General features: G+C 37.4%; 2 protein-coding genes across 3 annotated transcripts; one reads left to right on the forward strand and one right to left on the reverse strand.

Annotated features, from left to right (window-relative positions):
- On the forward strand, window positions 1-5,937 carry LOC113742135 (casein kinase 1-like protein HD16). 2 transcript variants are annotated; one of them, XM_027269858.2, is made up of 16 exons: window positions 1-540; window positions 2,125-2,256; window positions 2,343-2,416; window positions 2,497-2,566; window positions 2,693-2,748; window positions 2,853-2,924; window positions 3,264-3,358; window positions 3,449-3,515; window positions 3,643-3,772; window positions 3,884-4,102; window positions 4,189-4,331; window positions 4,466-4,640; window positions 4,782-4,872; window positions 4,955-5,112; window positions 5,196-5,384; window positions 5,475-5,937. In XM_027269858.2, exons 1-16 carry the CDS (start codon window positions 139-141, stop codon window positions 5,532-5,534), a joined length of 2,133 nt encoding a protein of 710 aa, XP_027125659.2. In that variant the 5' UTR covers window positions 1-138; the 3' UTR covers window positions 5,535-5,937. The 2 variants fall into 2 exon arrangements, with proteins under 2 accessions (XP_027125659.2, XP_027125660.2); XM_027269859.2 differs by having other exon boundaries at window positions 4,201-4,331.
- A 9,241-nt stretch (window positions 5,938-15,178) lies between these two features.
- On the reverse strand, window positions 15,179-15,817 carry LOC113742384 (uncharacterized). Its single transcript, XM_027270223.2, has one exon. It carries the CDS (start codon window positions 15,815-15,817, stop codon window positions 15,179-15,181), a length of 639 nt encoding a protein of 212 aa, XP_027126024.2.
- Between the last annotated feature and the right edge of the window lie 3,059 nt (window positions 15,818-18,876).

Below are 18,876 nucleotides of genomic sequence, written 5' to 3' on the forward strand. Positions count from 1 at the left end.
CCGGTAAGGGGAGTGAGTGGTCGGGAGGAAGGAGAAGAAGAAAAGTATTTGAGTGTGGGAGAGGAGTTAAAGTGAGAACTAGTGAGGGTTTTATCGGAGCATTTAGGGTTTTTAGGAATGAAAATTGAAGAATGAACCATGCCGGTACTGCGTAGCGGAGTGCGCAGAGGCCGGAGAAGGAAGCAGCAAGAGCAGGAGGCGGCGGAGGAGGAGGGGCAGCGGGCTCAGCAACAGCAGCAGCAACAGGTGAATAATCAGGTTGAGGACGAGGGGATTGCAACAAGAACAAGGGGAAGGAGAGCGGCTGCAGCAGCAGCGGAAGCAGCGGCGGCGGCTGCTGTGGCGGTTGATGAGAATCTAGCGGCGGCTGCGGCACCAGCAGCTGAAGTGAGGGGGGTTGAGGAGGAAGCTGTTCCGGGTGAAGGGAGGGAAGAGGGTGGTGATAAAGCCAATATGGATGATTATAACAGTGGTGGTAAAAGCAATGACAAAGGCCATGCGGCTGACGATGAAGGAACTTTGGCGCCCCTTCCTGAAAGGGTGAGAGTTATTCTTTTCGTTTTTATTTTCTCACTTTTTGCTGCATATTGTATGGGTCTTTGCTGCAAGCATGTAAATGTTTGGTGAAAAGATTTGGATTGAGAGTGTGTGTGGTATGTAATGAAAATTTTGGGGCATTTTCTTCTCTTTTGTGGGTTGGTTGACTGATTCTTTGGATTGATGAAGTCTTGCCTGAGGAAGGTCGAATCTTCAAAGTATTTTAAGCAAATATACATGTTTTTTTAAGATAGACATTTGTAATCTTGTAGAAAGTGGGGTTGAGGCTATGTGTTGGTGTTCCACTTCGGGTGTTCTGTTTACGAGTCTTGAAGGTCTTAACTTGCTTGTTTGATGCTAGAGTTTGCACCCTTGCGACTTCTGAAAGATTTACATTTCTGGGACCACACATGTATTTGCTTTAAGTACAATGTGATTTCTGTGCTATTTAGTCGATTTTTATAATTTCATGGCTGAAAGGAATAAATTTGCTTATTTTACGTGTTCCTGGGTAGTTACAAACCTTTATTTGAAGTTTTTGTAGTAGAAGTTACATTCCATCAGATAGTTGTTAGTGTTGTTTGAGGATTTTGCTCTAGTATCTGCTGCATTTTCCTTTTTTGCCTGCCGTTTGTATAAACTTAATGACTATTGTCTAGTTTTGTCACATTAGTTCGTGCCTGCATTAATTTTTTTGCTCAGAAATATTAATTGTTAGATCTGTGTCGTTTTCTTGTGATTCTAGTTTGGAACTTGTTCTTTTCATTTTCTTGTTATTCAAGTTATATTCCATCAGAGAGAGAGAGAGGTGTAGCTGTATTTGAGCATTCATTTTTGCATGTTGAAAACAAGATCTTGAGTGCTGTTGATTACTATTTTTAATTTTACTTTTATTACAAATGGATTTAGATCTGCTTTGTATGTAGATGATTATACTTGTGTTTATGCATGTAGCTGTGCCAAAGTTTATCGGTCTTCATACATGCCCTTATGACCTCCTCAGTTGAGCACATGCGCATGCCTTTCTCTCTCTTTAGATTCAACTCCTGGATACTGAGTTGACTGGTTGCATCTCTACACTATTGCTGTCATCTCCTATTATGATTCTTTTAAGGAAATATGGTTTTACCGACATTAATCCCAGGGTTCCATTGTTGGGCAGGACTTAACAACTTATTATGGTCCTATGCTATGAGGCATTTGTCGTGGTAGAAGAGTTCCTCTTCTTCCCTTGTTTACCCGCGTATAGAAGTATAAAGCTGTTTACAGTCTGACACTTGGAAGTTTTTTAATGAGTTTTGCTTGTATGGCCTATGTTTTCTGCTGGCTTGCTGGCATATTGCTGTTTTTTCTTTTCAACTTGACCATTTTTGCCAATAGAGATTACTGGGAAAAGAATGTTTGAGCCAAAGATGGTTGGCATTCTAGGGCAAAAAATAGGTGGGTAGTATCCTAGTTCTAGAATTAAGGTTAATTTGCAGGCTTAGTGAATTGGCTTGATTTCTTTTGTAATTTTCTTTTTCTTTAGTTTCTGCAGTCAGAAGAATGTATTACTGAAACTGACGTGTCCTGATTACTTTGTTACAGGTTCAGGTTGGTGGTTCACCTATGTATAGAATAGAAAGAAAGCTTGGGAAAGGAGGTTTTGGCCAAGTATATGTTGGTCGCCGTGTTTCTGGTGGTATTGCTAATGATAGACCTGGCTCTGGAGCCACAGAAGTATGTGTTGTGCTTGTAATCTCCTGTTGTTAATTTTTGTTTTATTACTAAAAAAAGCATTTACAATAATGTGTCACACGTTTCAGGTTGCCTTAAAATTTGAGCATAGGAATAGTAAAGGATGTAACTACGGCCCACCATATGAATGGCAAGTTTACAAGTAAGTTTATTTCTGCAGAATCCACTCTATAGAAGAAATTCTATCTGAGTGAGGCTGACATTGTTTTGATATTTGCATAGCACTCTTGGTGGCAGTCATGGTGTTCCTCGGGTGCACTACAAAGGCCGACAAGGTGACTACTATGTCATGGTATGTGATAATTATTGCTTCTTCATTCTTTTTCACCTTTTAGTTGTGTCTACGGTTCAACGTTATGTTTCTTCAGCCCTCTTGGTTGTGAGGTAGACCATATGAATGGGGTTGTCATTTCTGCAGGTTATGGATATGCTTGGACCAAGCTTGTGGGATGTCTGGAATAACAAATCTCATTCGTAAGGGGAATACTTGAAAATCTGGATTTTGTTTATAAGCTAACTGTTGCAACTTCAAACCTTTTGTTGGATTGTTAAACATCTAATTCTTACGTTAAATTCAGGATGTCTACTGAAATGGTTGCCTGCATTGCAATTGAAGCAATATCTATACTGGAGAAGATGCATTCTAGAGGGTAAGTTTCTTCTTATTTTCTCTTTTGTTACATATTTTGGTTATGCTTCTCTTGTTTGTTCGTGCTCCTTAACTTTTGTTTTCCTTTCTGTCTTAGGCTTAAACTTGGCATCCTGCGCTTTACTTGTTTACATGTAGACCCCAAATCCTTGATTTTTTTGAATAAAAACTGCAATCCTTGATATGCAAAATCTGTGCATTTAAATAGTATTATTCTGGTTTTTGAAATATACAGTGTTTTAGATGTAGGTTTTGAAGCAACCCTTAGAGGCCGAGAAGCAGATTATTAAGGGTGCATTTTTTGATGTATTTATGCATTGACTTTTGATTTTTTTAACAGGTATGTCCATGGGGATGTAAAACCTGAAAACTTTTTGCTCGGTCCACCAGGGACTCCGGATGAGAAAAAACTCTTTTTAGTTGATCTTGGATTAGGTATCTTACTGGGTAACTGAATCTCAAGTTTTTGCTTTTACTCTGCAATGCTTTTAATTACAATCACTTGTGTTTTTCTGGGGATATCAGCTACTAAGTGGCGAGATAGTACAACTGGTCTGCACGTGGAATATGATCAAAGACCAGATGTTTTCAGGTACTCATCAAATTATCTTAAATTGGTTAAGGTGTTAATCACATTTTCTCATCATAGGATGTATGTATCTCTGGACCTGTGGCCTCACATTATCCTTGGTCCTTGGCTGATTTATTTGGTCTTTCAGGGGAACAGTTCGTTACGCCAGCGCCCATGCTCATTTGGGCAGAACTGGTAGCAGGAGAGATGATTTAGAATCGCTTGCTTACACTCTCATCTTTCTGCTTCGAGGACGTCTGCCTTGGCAGGGATATCAGGTTAGTCCTTGAAGAATGGCACATCTATAATCTTATACTGGTTCTCATGTTACAGTTGGTTTGGTGTTATCTTTGAAATTTCCTTCAATAACCTTGTATGTTGAAATTTAGGGCGAGAACAAAGGGTTCCTTGTTTGCAAGAAGAAGATGTCAACATCTGCAGATGCTTTATGTTGCTTCTGTCCACAACCTTTTAAGTTGTTTGTGGAGTATGTTGTGAACTTGAAATTTGATGAGGAACCTAATTATGCAAAATGCGTCTCCCTCTTTGATGGAATAGTCGGACCAAATCCAGATATTAGGCCAATTAACACAGAGGGTGCTCAGAAGGTGCTTATAACACATAATTTCCATAGAAAAGAATTTCTCAGATGTTATGCAGGAAAATGCCTGATTTTGGGTGTTGTATATGAAAGCTTATCTATCAGGTTGGTCACAAGCGAGGCCGGTTGACTTTTGAAGATGAGGAAGATGAACAACCAAAGAAGAAGGTGCGCATGGGTATGCCTGCTACTCAGTGGATTAGTGTTTACAATGCTCGTCGTCCTATGAAACAAAGGTATGGTGTCTATATTAGGCTCGAAAAGATGGAAAATGCACATGCCACTGTTTTCTTTCTTTGCTTCTTACTTTGTACACCTTCTCGATTTAGAGATGTATTAGCATGTTGATAGAATGGTATTTGTGCTGAAGGTATCACTATAATGTTGCTGATGCAAGACTTTCTCAGCACATCGAGAAAGGAAATGAAGATGGTCTGTTTATCAGTAGTGTGGCATCTTGGCAAAATCTCTGGGCACTAATCATGGATGCGGGCACTGGCTTCACTGCACAAGTTTATCAACTTTCACCCCACTTTCTTCACAAGGTCTGTGGTTTATTCAACTATTTCATACACTCGGGCACGTAGAATGCATGCAATGTTGTGAATGTTTGAAATCAAGAGACTTCCCTATAATTCATTGATTGAAGTATGTTGCTTAAATTTGTTCTTTTTGGCATTCTAAAGGAATGGATCATGGAGCAATGGGAAAAGAATTATTACATCAGTGCTGTGGCAGGAGCTACTAATGGGAGTTCATTGGTAGTAATGTCAAAGGGTAAGCCGATGATAATTTGTTTAGTTCTGCCTGATTTTTTCTATGCCTTTTCTTCTGACCTTATATGGTCAATTCAATACAGGCACTCAGTATTTGCAGCAATCCTACAAAGTCAGCGAGTCTTTTCCATTCAAGTGGATAAACAAGAAGTGGAGGGAAGGATTCTATGTTACCTCCATGGCCACTGCTGGAAGCAGATGGGGAGTCATTATGTCTCGTGGTGCAGGATTTTCAGATCAGGTTTCATGTTATTGTGTATACTGTCAGTTGTGCAATGTGTTAATAAAAGCTTTATGTTGGACTAAATTGTTTTTCAAATTTAGGTCGTGGAATTGGATTTTCTTTATCCAAGTGAAGGTGTGCATCGGCGGTGGGATTCTGGATATCGTATTACTGCAACTGCAGCAACTTGGGACCAGGTTGCTTTTGTTCTTAGTGTGCCAAGGAGGAGACCAACAGATGAAACACAAGAGACACTTCGAACCTCTGCCTTTCCTAGCGTACATGTCAAGGTAGTTTACACTTTACACTTTAGCCCTGCAGAATCAATATTGAATGTGAAATTTTGGCTCTGTTACATACTGTTATGGATTTCACTGCAGGAGAAGTGGGCAAAGAATCTCTATATTGCTTCTGTGTGCTATGGTCGTACAGTTTCATAGATCTGCCAATCAGACGTGCTATTCCTGGAAAGATCAGCTCCGCATTTTGATATAATTGTGCAATTGTGTGCCCTGGATATATGAAGAGGAATCTAGGACACAGAATTTTTGGTGGGCGCAAGCTTCTAGTTGTAGTTTTAAGATGGAAGGCAGTCATAGGCTCATCTGTTGTATGTCGTATGATGTGTCTTTGATGTCCCTTGTCTTGCAAATCCTTGGACGATGATAGGCATCATCACTTATTACGCGAAATTTGTACAGTGTTTGGACAATAATTTCTTGTAATGGCTATGCTGCCATCTGTTAAATATCCTGCTTCTAGCATTCTCTGGAGTAGAATGGGTAATTTACTTGGATTAATCATCATGCCTCTTGGTCTTATTGACCGATTCTTGACTCGTAATTATTTGGTTAAAATTTGTTCTTGTCTAGAGGTTACAAGAGTTTCCCAGAAATAAGACAGAATACTAGGAGATGCTTATATACCAATGCGTACTGGAAAGGACAGATTTCCAATAGTCACGATTGAATAAAAGTCAATAGAGCTAATGCATAGAAAAGTCGCTGTTCATCGAAGGTGACGTTCAAAGTTTGTGATTTTTACTGTTTTTTTGGCTGTTCGAATTTGGGAAGAAAAACCATTGGTCCTTGGTTTAGTGGCCACCAGCCTCGGATGTTGATCGGAGTTAGAATCTTGATAACATCATTTCGTCAAAGAACAATAGGAAGTTCCTTCCTGATCGTTCGTCAGAGTTCAAACCTTGATAACATCATTTTCTCTCAAAGAGCAGTATCAGCAATAAGAGGTAGGCACACCTTAGGAACGGTGGTAAGAAGGGTTCTTTTCCAAGGCCTCTCATTGTAATAGAATAAGATTTCAAAAAAAAGAGGTAGGCATATCATAGGAACAGCGGGAGGAAGGGTTTCACCCCACCCATCACCATTCTCTTTCCCAAGACCTCTTATTGTAATAGAATAAGATTCTACTAGAGCTAATGCGTAGGAATAGACGTTCTTTTTAAAAAGATAATAGGGGCAAAGTTTGGGATTTCGCTATTGAGATTTGGGAATGGATTTTTTTTTTTTTTTTTTGTTGTGGGGGGGACTTAGCAAACCAAAACAATTTTAAGCATTCTGAGCTAGCTCTTGTGCTTTCACCTGAGAGTAAGTAGTAATTGTAACAAATCTGTCGGGTCACTTGAAATTTCATCTTCCCTCGAGAGAGAATCATCTTTTTTTTAATAATTTTTTGGGCAGATTCAAGTAAAATAGGCCTTACAAGGAGGGACGAGAAAAATGAAAGGATTTGAGAGTCAATCAAAAATGCCCAATGCCCAACCAGCTGAAAATTCTATGGACAAGGCAGGAGTAGACATGGAAACTCAGTTAGAATAAGGCTTGGTGATTTGGGTAAGGCCTACTTACGATAATTTTCTAAGGCCTTGATACCAATGGGAGTAAGAAATTCTTGCTCATCCCTTAAATTGGGCCAACGGGATCCTGCGTTAAATGAACTGAGAGGAAAGCGAAGAGCAAAATCTTCCGAATGAATCAGCCTACTCCCAGGCCCAAAGAAAAAACAAAAATTCTGCTGGTATGTCTTCAGCAAACTTCTACAAATTCATCGGGTTGACAATTGTTTACAGACTTCTATAGACTGCCACAAAGGTTTTGGGGGGAGGGGGGGAAAATGTTGAACATATATTTTGTTACATTGGAACAAAAGCTTTCCAATCAAGAGCGTTATAAGTTGAGTTCTGTGTAGTTCAAATCGATTTGTGTATTCTCACAATTTTTTATATAAATTTGTATAAGTTGAATGTAAATTTAAATTTGCTAACTCATAGAATTAAATTAGCGATTGTACCAAAATTATGTAAGTTTACACCAAATGGACTAAGAATTACATAAATCGATTTAAATTGTATATAACTCAACTTCTGAGACCCCTAATTCAAAAATTAAGGGCCCTGATTTGCAACAAAAAGTATATCAAGTTTCTATTGTCTCCACAACTAGTTGTAGCAAGAAGCAAGCTCTTAATTAGGGCTTGACTACTTACTTAGTCGTGACACTTGAAGATGCTGAACTTTTCTTCTAGAGTTCCTACTTATACTTGACGGCACGGCACCACTTAACTTAACTGGGATCAAAACCACCACGCCAGTGCTCCAAATTAAAGATGTTGATGTAACATATATGTAATGCCTCAATTAAACACAAACTTTGGATATCATGAAACTCTCAACCCCACAAATCACAAAAGAAAGGAAAGTTACTTTAAGCTACATATAGATCAGACTCTTCAGTCTTCTAAGCTTTGCCATTTGCCGCAACGAGGTTATTAGATTTAAGCAGCGGGGCATAGCTCTTCTACACCGTATGGATGTCATTGGAGGCAATGTCATACATCAACTTTGATAAAAGTGGGAAAAGTAGAGAAAAGAGAGACCAAAACTCCGGAGAACTATTATTTTACGCTAAAGGCCGTATCCGTTCCCATTTTCTTCAATAACTAACAAATTTAAAGAGAGGATCCCAGATGCGACTTTGTGCGATCCCTGTCTACCTCAACATTGATAAGAAAGGGTCATATAACTCGATTTGAATCTACTAAAGCAACGTTAACAAAGGGCCTTTGCTTTATGTTGTTATCAAAGTTTGAGGAGTTAAATATATTAAACAACTGCATATCATGATTAGTGGCAGATGTTTTCTAGATAATCAAAGTTCTTCTACATGGCATATAAAATGTTAAAGCACTCAAAGAGAAAATAAAACGAAATGAAACAAAACAACATACCAGTGGCAGAGCCAGAAAAAAATTTTAGTAGGGGCAAAAATAACATTAAAATTTTTTATCTACTATTTTTCTAATTTTTTAAGAAAAAAAAATAAATTCACCAACAAGTACAAATGATACGTATATTCCATGAAAAACATAAAAAGACAAACTCAAAATTATTAATATAATAATTATTTTATTTCAAAAACAAACTAAACTATTTACAATTGCTCACGATGAATTTTCATATTTTGATAACGATTTATAACTTTCTCATTTTGAATTTCACGAAATATATTTTTCTCAATATAAGTAACTAAACTAAATTTTGTGACCCATTCTTTCACATCTTTTCTAAAAAAACTCTGGGGATACACTTAAATTATGTCAAAATTGTATAAGTATTATAGGAATTTAAGGGGGACACTGGGGGCGTGCCTTAAATCTGCCCCTGCAACATACGGGCCCCTATTGCCCCCACCTTAAATCCGTCCCCCGCAACATACTCCGATAATCCGTTTCCCATTTGTTAAGTCTGATATTATTGATCTTGTCCTTGAAATTTCTCCCTACCTCACATAAACAAAACAAAACAAAACAAAAACAAAAAAAAAAAGAAACTGTGATATAATGGTCCTAATGGTATAAAGATCAAGAGGAGCAAGTTTTTGTTCAATCACAGAAACCGCTCTCAAACTAATACACATATCAATAAAGTTGTTGGGCTAATGAATTGGTCACTCATGCCCAGGTCCTTTTTTTTTTTTTTTTCTTTCTTTGAAAAGAATGCCCAAGTCTCATATTCACCATGTAAAATGTTATACTAATAGAAAAGCAAAACATAGAGCAGTCGTGTAAATAATATGGTATTGGTTTTGCTTCCATGCAGACAGGAGCCAAGTGGCATGATCTACAGATTCACTCGCGTGTGATGACATGACACCATCGACAGCAAGTGAACAGGGCTCTTCCCGAAGATTCAAAAGCTCACAGGATCTCTGGGACTCAGCTCCTGGGAGCCAGTCCCCAATCAATCGTTCTGAGTATTAACTTTGCAGTCACCACCCCAAAGAAAGGGGGGAGGGCCGGGAGGGGGTTTGAAAGAGAGAGAGAGAGAGAAATAATCTGATTTGTGAATTCCGGGACTTCAATAATTGAGCACTTCTCAGCCTCCACCAAGAACAAGAAGTCCACCTTACGTCTTTTTCAGAGGGTCGTCCTTAATTAGTTTATTCAGAAAAAAAGTACCCACTACCTAAAACAAAACTTGCACTAGTTCATTACGCTTTTCTTGATAAATTTGTTGGCCATTTTGTGGACACCTGTATTTACTTGCAGATACATTACACATCGATCCGTAAACATCATTACACGTATAAACATTACCCATCATGTTTATATATGGTGTTTCATGCCATGTAAAGATTACCCATCAGTTCTAACGGGACGCTGTCTGTGTTTTTGACGTGTTCTCTCGCATATTAATCCAATTTCCGTGTTAAATGGTCAAAACGACATGCATAGGGCCGAATGATTTTCTGATACACAGTTCTATGTATGGGAGAATGTTGATTTAGAAGATTATAGTATATTATAGTAGGCTGGTAGTTATACGATAAATGTTTATATATTATTTTCCATAATTCTCGCAACCTATTGCATGGTTAGCCCACAAAATCAAGTTACCTAAATTCATGCAAGCAAAGTTGTTCAAGTCATTGATGCAAATTAATCAAATGTGTGGATGTCGATGACTATTCAACTATGCAGGCTCAGGGCACATACATGATACATTCCATGGCTTGCTTGAAACTTGAAAGTGAAAGGCTACTTTAATTTTTTATGGGCCACTTTAATTAGTTTCGGTAAAGCTTGGCATGAAAGAAATGAAGCTTTTTGAAAAGCTTCCTCTTTTTCTTTTTTTTTTCATGCTAACTGCCCCACCTTTTTCAGCAGCCTTCCAAAGCCAATGGTTTTAGCCTTAGAATAGTGGATATGCAATAATGCAGGAATAAGTGAGTCTTAGGCATGACATTAAAAATGATACTATACATCATGTGATTCAAATTGATCTTTAGAGACCGTCGCTGCCTATAACCTTCTCATCCCTAAATCAGTAAAATTCTTAATTGAGAGTAATTTTAATGTAGACCTCGTGTAGCCATAAGGCTCATGAACAAATTTTTTGTTCACCGCTCGAGCTTGAGATTATGGCGATAACAAGAATCCTTGACCTTGAAGCGCTCTTTTTTCCTTATTTTCTCAAAATTTTCATCCAAAAATTCCGACATCGGTTTGTTTGGATAGGAGTTTATTTGAATGATTTATTTGAGATAATTACTGTAGCACTTTTTGTGATGCGACTTATGTAAGATAAAAAGGTGATTGGAATTTGTGAAGCACTTTTTTTTTTTTTTTAAATCATCTCAATCCAAACAATAAGTTTGTTTAAGTCTTCTTGCTGCATAATACTGTGCGAGACTCTGAGATATAGCTAAAGTACATAATAAATAAGCATGAATCTTCTATCACTGCAGTCGGCAAAATAAGCACTACAACATATCGCGCGCAGCTTATCCGCCTTCATCTTTAGAATGAAGTATTGAAATCTCCAGAACTTGATGAAGAAAATATTCACTTATTTTCAGTTGTTTTCTATTTGTTCTTTCTGGTGGGGCAAAAATATTAAATCTTTTATTCATCAAAGCTTTTGAATTTGTGCAAGGGCTTAACAGTTTGAGACAAATTACGTACTCGGCAAGAGTTAACACTCACTCAAATTAAAAAGCTCAACGAAAAGGCTTCTCTGTGGGTGTGGGTTAACTACACAACTTTTACCAATCCGGATTTTGCATGCGCCTATCTATTACTACTACACTTCTCTATAAATTATCTACAACTCGTTTATAGGGCAGATCGACGTTTAAATTATGTTATGTTAACAGTGAAATAGAAGATGATCCACGGAGAGCGGTTCGATGATATCGTTGATCAGCTGGAAAATTCATCAAGTTTCAATAATTAGTGACCGGAATGTCAAAGTTCAGTACTGAGATTAAGTACTTGAAAATGACTTCAAATTATTGAATTTCGCCCAAAAAAATCACGTATATATGGGACCAATTTTTGTTTTTATCAGCAAGTCGATGATACAGGATACAATCTTTTCTTCGAGATTGATGGTGATGTATCCTTTTTTGTGCAGCTTACCATGTGCTTTCTACTAGCTTCGTTGATCGCTCTCTCTGGCTAAGTCAAGAAAAAGTGGCTACAAAGACTCAATAATTAAAACAGTAATTTCCCGTTGAAAATAGCATCTCCTACAGCCCAAATGTCCAATGTGCCAAACCAAATCCAAAAGAAAAAGGAAATAATTTAAAGATAGAAAGGCAGATCGATATGTTTATTAGCCTGAGCATATCATTCAAGGCTAATTTGTTTAGGCAAGGCATTAGTAAACAAGTTTAATGTTGACATTTAAAGATACCACACTTTCATCAACAGATTACTTCTTTAGGTGGAGATTGCCGTAATAAAATATATATATTCTATTTTACTTTCTTATCTTGTGTTGCCTATAATATATGACTGTCGCATAAATTTGCGGAGAACCATTTTCGGATCAAGTAGCAACAACATTGCTAGTGCTTTTACTTTTTGTGTTTTTTTTTTTTTTTTGCAGCATGTTTAATTTTCTTAAACATTTTATGGGCCTCATTTTGTGGCCTTTACTAGTTGCCATTGTACTATCAGAAAGGCAACAAGGAGCATCGATTTATCACTATTTATTTTTGGGATAATTTCACAAATCTCCTCTGAGGTTTCTCACAATTACAAAGAGCTCCTCTCAGGTCTTAAAAATTACATAAATCTGGCCTACTTTTACTGTTCAGTAACAATGTAGATTCAAGAACCTGGATTTTCTTTCAAAAATCCTAAATTGTCCTTTTGTACAAAACTAAGAAAGAAAAATATAGTATATTCAATCATTTTCTTCCACACTTTGCATAAATCTAAACATAAGTTCTAAAATCAAGTAACTATCCAAAAGATTTCAAATTGAATATACAGTATCAATACTTGCTACGATAAAAAAAAAAAAAAAAACCACACACACACAGACAAAACCACATTGACAACCAATTTTATACCCCCAAATTAAATATCAATACTCAAATATAAGCTAATTTGGTCTAGAACTATCATTACAACTCTTCTATGACTTTAAAAATATTAATATCTTAAAAGTGGAGAATAAATTCTACCTCCACAATAAAATCATAAGAAAAAATTTCTAATCTAATGAAAGAAAGCATTATGTAATTATTGACATTTTATAAAAGTTTTTCTTGACAACAAACAAAATATAACAAATTTCACATATTTAGTTCTTTTTTCTATTTCAATCATCAATTTCATTATTTATTTCTCTATCACTGCGAGTCTCTTCATTTCCTTCTAATTTGACACATAATCTGCTCTCTTTGTAGATTTTGTAATTTCAATTTGCTAATATCCACAAGGAGATAAGTGTAATTTCTTAAACCTAAGGGGACCCGAGTGAAATTATCAGAAACCTCAAGGGAGGTTTCTAGAATTATCCCTTTATTTTTTGGCTAAGACAATAATTAAGGAGCCATCGCCAAGAGATTTCACATCCAAATGTACCGTCCAAGAATGCAAAAGTCGAGTTCAGAAGGTGACAAGTGTTTTCCATTTTCTCGTTTTCCGATCACTTTCAAAATTTAACCTACCATATCACCAAAACTTTTGGCTTTTCCTTCGTCTCATTCAAGAAGAAACGATTTTGATGCATGAGAAAAGTAAAACCCTTCGAATTTACAAATCCGGCTCCGAAAGGTGCTACCGTGCTAGTAGAATTTGCCTGCAAGAAATCTCAATTCATCACTCTGTCAAGATTCTCCTCCCGGACCTCAATTATTTCTTCTTTCTGCTTAATATTTTCACCCAAGCAATATGTTATGTGTCCCAAAAATCTACAACTAATATGGCCCAGAAGGAAAGAAAAAAAAAGATTGACAGAAAGGCGTCATATCTTCAGTGTTAAGCTGTATTTAGCATAAACAATCAGCAGCTTTTTAATTTTATCTGGGTATCCTTGTCCGTTTCTTTAGCTAGCAAGATCTTGAAAATTCTAGTAGTTAAGAAAAGTTTGCTCGAAATAATCCATTTTCACAGAGTGTTTGGAAATCTTTAGAAAATCAAAACATTCTCAAATTTCCGGATCCGTAATCTCTGTGTCTTCGTAGTAATTATTCCGAGCAAACTGTAATGCTACGGACGGTGCCAGACAGCATAAAACAAAAGATTCTTAGTCCCCACTCTGTGTAATACTTATAAAAGTCTTGGGCCACTCAATAAATTTTCTCAGCGCATGGTTTGGTTTGACAGGGTGGTTTAAGTGTAAAGAGAGAGTTTAATACTAGAAACTCATGAAATCGGCAACAAGCCGTAAGGCTGCTGACATTTCTGTGTATGTAAACATCCCAAAATATTTTACATTCACTAGTCTGATGATGATCTGAGTTGCTAATTTGGTATTTTCCTGATATATGTGATCTAATAAACTTTTCGAGTGATTAAAGAAAGCATCAATACATCCTTTATAAATGTAGAGACAGAAAAGAAAGAGAGAGTGGTCTATTGGATTTGAGTTTAAAGAAGTAATTATAACCAACGAAACATCTGCGGGCATGTCAAATGGCATCTAACTACAAAAGGGGTGTAGACGTCATCTAATCAGCAAATTTTTTTAGTTGCTTAGAAGACTCATTTCATTGCTTAGTTAGTTAAAGATTACCTCAATAGTTATTAAGTGTCTCCAGGTATCATGTAGTCAGTATGTGATATCGTCCCAAATTCAGGTGATTCCTTTTCCCGTGAGGTATTATTAGGTTTGTGCACTTTATGCCCGTAAGTACTCTTAAACAAGCTCGATCGAGTAAAGTTGTTGCTAATTATAATTTATAAACCCAAGTGCAACAATTTATTTTTTTCATAGTTCGAATGTGCCACCCCAAGGAGGCTTCCTAGTCGACTTCCAAACCTTAAAAGAAGAGAAGTTGCTTTGTTAAGCAATATACTATGCTCCCCGGACCCCAAAAAAAAAAAGCCACAGCTTACTTAGCACTCAGGCCACAACAGACATTCTCTGGAAAGTAGTGTGGACCTCAAGACACCGACAAAGTGGAACCTCATTAGTCCATCTTTCTGAATGAGTCCTCTGATTTATTTTGTTATAGAGCAAATGGTAAATCAATTTAATTTGAAAAATTCAGAGAAGATGAATTAAGGCCGGGGAAGATTGATAATAAGCTCTGGAAAAAAAGGAGGGGAGGGGGGAGGAAGAAAAAAGTCTCATCCTGCTTATTCCTTAAGATGAATGTCTGATCAATTAACATATAACATCTAAACTCTATAACTGAACATTTAAAATTACAAACTAGAATTGAAAAGGTGAAAATCTGATTGAATATTCTGTTTTTGACATATAACCTCTATGTAACACTTTGGAGCAACAACTACACATGATCTACATTAAAATGTGAAGTGTTTTATTTTCTTTTATTACGGAAATTTCCTGAGTGCATGGAAACACTTTTCTAAATATTTGCATCAAGTTTGCACACCCCAGAAACTCTCAAAAGTCTCAATCTTCAGTTCTTCACAAGCTTTTCCCTCTTGAAGGCACCACCACAAGCACCAAAATCAGCTCATGCGCCCTTTAATTCTTCTTATTAACTCTTTGGCCCATACAACATGTACACGACCATACCACAATGCATGGAGTACAGAATTGAATCCAACCCATAAGGCTTTTTCATTACTAGTTTCTTCATCAACAAGGTCCCAAAGCAGCCATTGCATTTTGCCTCCTCTGATCTTTGTAAAACCTGGATATGAACTCCTCTGCAGCTTCATCCACATGGCTATCTTCATCCACATCCCTTAGAGGAAACGGCGAGTCGGTTATCCTCAGCTGCCTAACCATAGGGCTCTTTCCAAACCCTGGCAAAGCCGGCGAGGCCGTTTCGCTATGCAGCATCTCTAAGGCCCTCATGACAGCATGCACGGCTGCGTCCGAGTCCTCCGCCGCGGGCGCTTGAGTGCAGGTGAAGAGGTTGGAGTGGTGGTTGCTTTTGCGCTTGCTTAGGTGGAATGGGAGGTGGAAGCTAGGGTAAGCTGGGCTGTTGCTACAGCTGAACTCATAGTATTCGCCAGAGGGAGCCGGGAAGGGGAGGTGTTTGTCGTGGGAGCGGCGGTGATGGGCGGCGAAAGCAGCGAAGGATGATGCCCAAGTATGGCTGTGGTGGAACATAAGTTTTTGTATAGCCTTACCGGCTATCTTGCCCCGTTTCATCATCATGTTGAGATCAGTCATTAGTTTTCCCTTGGATATCCCTTTTCTCAACATGAAATACACCACCCGTACCATGTGCCAAAACTTTTTGGCTATCACTGGCAAATTTTGCTCCATTCTTCTATTATATTGATTTTGGGAGTTGATCAGGTTAGATTTTTTGAAGATAGCTGTTTTCGAGAGAGGAAGAGAGAATTTGTATGAGAGAGTTTTGGAGAGGAGGGTAGGAAGAATTAGAAATGTGTTTTAATTTGACAAGAGGGCAAGGAATGGGAGGTGGTATATAAAGGGCTGAATGGCGAAGGGGGACCCATATGAAGTTGTACTTTAACGTTAACCTAAAGTGACCAGTTAGTGCACGGAAATTTCAGCTTATTGTAATTGTAATTGTGGTCGCGTCTGTGTGTGTGTGTGTTTTCTTGCATATGTGGGATACTTAATTTGCGTAATTATTGACACTTGTATGCAGTTTAACTTTTGGTAGAGTTAATCAAGGGTTAGACTTCACATTTGGTTGATAAGATTATTCGAAGTTTCTTCTGGCTGTAGAACTCTGGCCATATCAAACAAGCTCAATCAGAAATGACCAGCAAACATGAAAAACATCATTGTTAATTGTACATCAATCATTCATTAGTGATCTACTTAACATTCATAATTAAGAATTTAGGTTATGATAATTGGCGATAGAACTACTTCCTACTTATCAATAATTGTAATGAATCCAGTAAGTAATTAACGAGTATTCAAATGGGCCAAATTTTTTGATGGCCATAGATATTTGTCATTTGAAAATGACCTCACAAACGAGAGCAACAAGTGTCACCCCAGTTGTAGTTTTTTTTCATGAAAATTACTAATCCTGACATATATCCGTTGATCACAAATTAATAAATGAGCATGCACCTACACATGAAAATCATTTTTCTGATGTCTGTTTCTAATGGTCAGGAACATAGGAGGGATCAGAGACTTGAACACGGTTTTGGGAGAAAAATGGTATTGAAACTTAATTAAGCCAAATGTCTGGGTCACTATAGTATACACTGTTCACTTGAACCAATTGTTCCTCTCAACACAAGCGTTGTTTCAGTGAACTCTTTTTTTTTTTTTTTTTTTTCTTCAAATGATGCTAAGCTACTCGAACCCAAAAACGTTACTGATCAAAGTTTCATACGAGGGAGGGCCTAAAACAAAAATAACTGTTCATTTTGTAGTTTAGAAGCAAAGCTGTTGGATGAGGATCAAGGTCATGAGACATTTATTGGTGCTTGGATAATCCTGTTCCAGATTTGATGTATGGATTTTAATACGAAATATGGCGTCCAAGTGTTAGACAAACTAAAAGCAGCCCAATATCTAATTTCTCCTTGACAAGGATATTTTCTCTTAACTTTATCACACCTGTCCTTTGAAAAAATTTAAAAAAAAATGAAATTACGGTTGCAAGAAATGATTACTATGCATCGGCAGAAAGAAGTTAACTTTAGCCACTGGAAAGGTTTACTTAGCAGGGAAGGTTTCCCCCAGCCACGTGCCGCGTTGTGTTCAATGTGGGGAATGGGGGAAAGAAAATGATAGGCAAATCAACAAAACGAAAACTTCCATCCCATAACCAAACAAGGAAACCATTCCAATCTAAACTTGGCGGCCTGTGGGCACTTTTAAATCTGGAAAGCCAAACGTGCATAATTTGGTTGGTCACCTTCGATATCATAATTCATATCTTCATATACATATTTTTTTTTAAAAAAAAATCCCATTAATTATCTGCATGGATATTGCTGGACCAGAAATAAAATCTCAACTGTTATACAGCCTCAAAACAAAAAAAAAAAGATGCGAATATCAGATTTTTTTTTTTCCTTTTCTTGTATCATTATTATTATTTGTTTTTTCATCATCGTGAACATCCTACTCTCATTTGTCCTTTGTCTTCTTCTTATAGAGCTCGAGGCACGAGCAACTAGAGAATAAGTCAAACCAACGCCAGTTCCAGGACCAGACGGTCGGTACGACTTCTTTGCCTTAGCCCTTAAGGGAAATTTTGATGCTATTTCTTGTAACACATACGAGTATTAGTAGTATTACGGACGACGGGAAATGTGGGTAAATTACTCTGATCTCCCATGTACTTTCATGCATGGACATTCCCTCCGGTTGAATTAATACAATAACGTCCATATATATTTTCCTTCTCTTCAAGCTGCTTGTGCTTCAAACATGTAAGATTCATCTAACGTAACGTAATGGTGACACAAATATTAACAAAGCTTTCAAATTAACTGTGGGGGTGATCTCTTGTATTTATATCATGATGACAAACTTCACAAAATTAAGAGCAGATGGTGCTGTAACTTCATTCCACCACCTTCGACCACAGTGGAGGATTCAAGAAAATGTTTGTGCAGGTGTTTTCCAGCAAGTTTATGCATACGAATTCAGAGACGAACATGTGTATATACACTGAACCCGCGCCTGCATGTATGCGCACGCATCAACAATACGTCCATACACTTTGCACGAATGATTACTACCAGCTAAGCTAGTAGATAGAGTAAGATTTTTAGCTTTATTTCTTAAAACCGCAAAATGAGCCTTGACAATGCTTTGCACTAAAGCTATGACTTTTACCTATGAATCCATCCCCGGTTTCCTCCATTCAACAGGCACAGCTGTTGACAACTAGTAAGTAATAAGACAATGGGGGAAAGAAAAGCCTGTCAAACTTGAGCGCTCTATTACTCTATGCATGGATTGGTCATCAAACTCAAAGTGTGCGACCTAGTCCCTTTTGCAGTTTGCATTACTAAAAAATGATTCTTTCTCTTGCTTTTGTGCTCTTTTTGAAGCTCGTAAGTCCTTGCTAACTTTCGAAATTCACCGAACTTTGTTGCTCTTTTGGCCATATTGGTTGACGACCTAAAAAGATATGAAAACTACATGGTTTTGCTTTATTAGCTCTGCCTTTTGCTTTGAGTGGTCGAATTTGGACAACAAAGAGAATGATAAATATGATCAATTGTTTCCCACTGCAATTTCCACGTTCTTCACTTCTTTTGCTACTATTATGAAATCACGATCTTGGCTCATGAGATGTGTATTTAGCTCATGAATTGAAACCACTACTCTTTGAGTAACCTGCTCCCAAGATCCTTTTTTTTTTTTTTAATGTC

This window comes from Coffea arabica, chromosome 4e, assembly GCF_036785885.1.
Source record: "Coffea arabica cultivar ET-39 chromosome 4e, Coffea Arabica ET-39 HiFi, whole genome shotgun sequence".
Lineage (NCBI taxonomy): Eukaryota > Viridiplantae > Streptophyta > Magnoliopsida > Gentianales > Rubiaceae > Coffea > Coffea arabica.

Excerpts from the sequence above, each read along its gene's own strand:
- LOC113742135 (XM_027269858.2), top strand. The coding sequence starts at position 139 with ATGCCGGTACTGCGTAGCGGAGTGCGCAGAGGCCGGAGAAGGAAGCAG. Across the intron at positions 541-2,124 it reads TGGCGCCCCTTCCTGAAAGG|GTTCAGGTTGGTGGTTCACC; the intron begins GTGAGAGTTATT and ends ACTTTGTTACAG. Across the intron at positions 2,749-2,852 it reads TGGAATAACAAATCTCATTC|GATGTCTACTGAAATGGTTG; the intron begins GTAAGGGGAATA and ends CGTTAAATTCAG.
- LOC113742384 (XM_027270223.2), bottom strand. The coding sequence starts at position 15,817 with ATGGAGCAAAATTTGCCAGTGATAGCCAAAAAGTTTTGGCACATGGTA.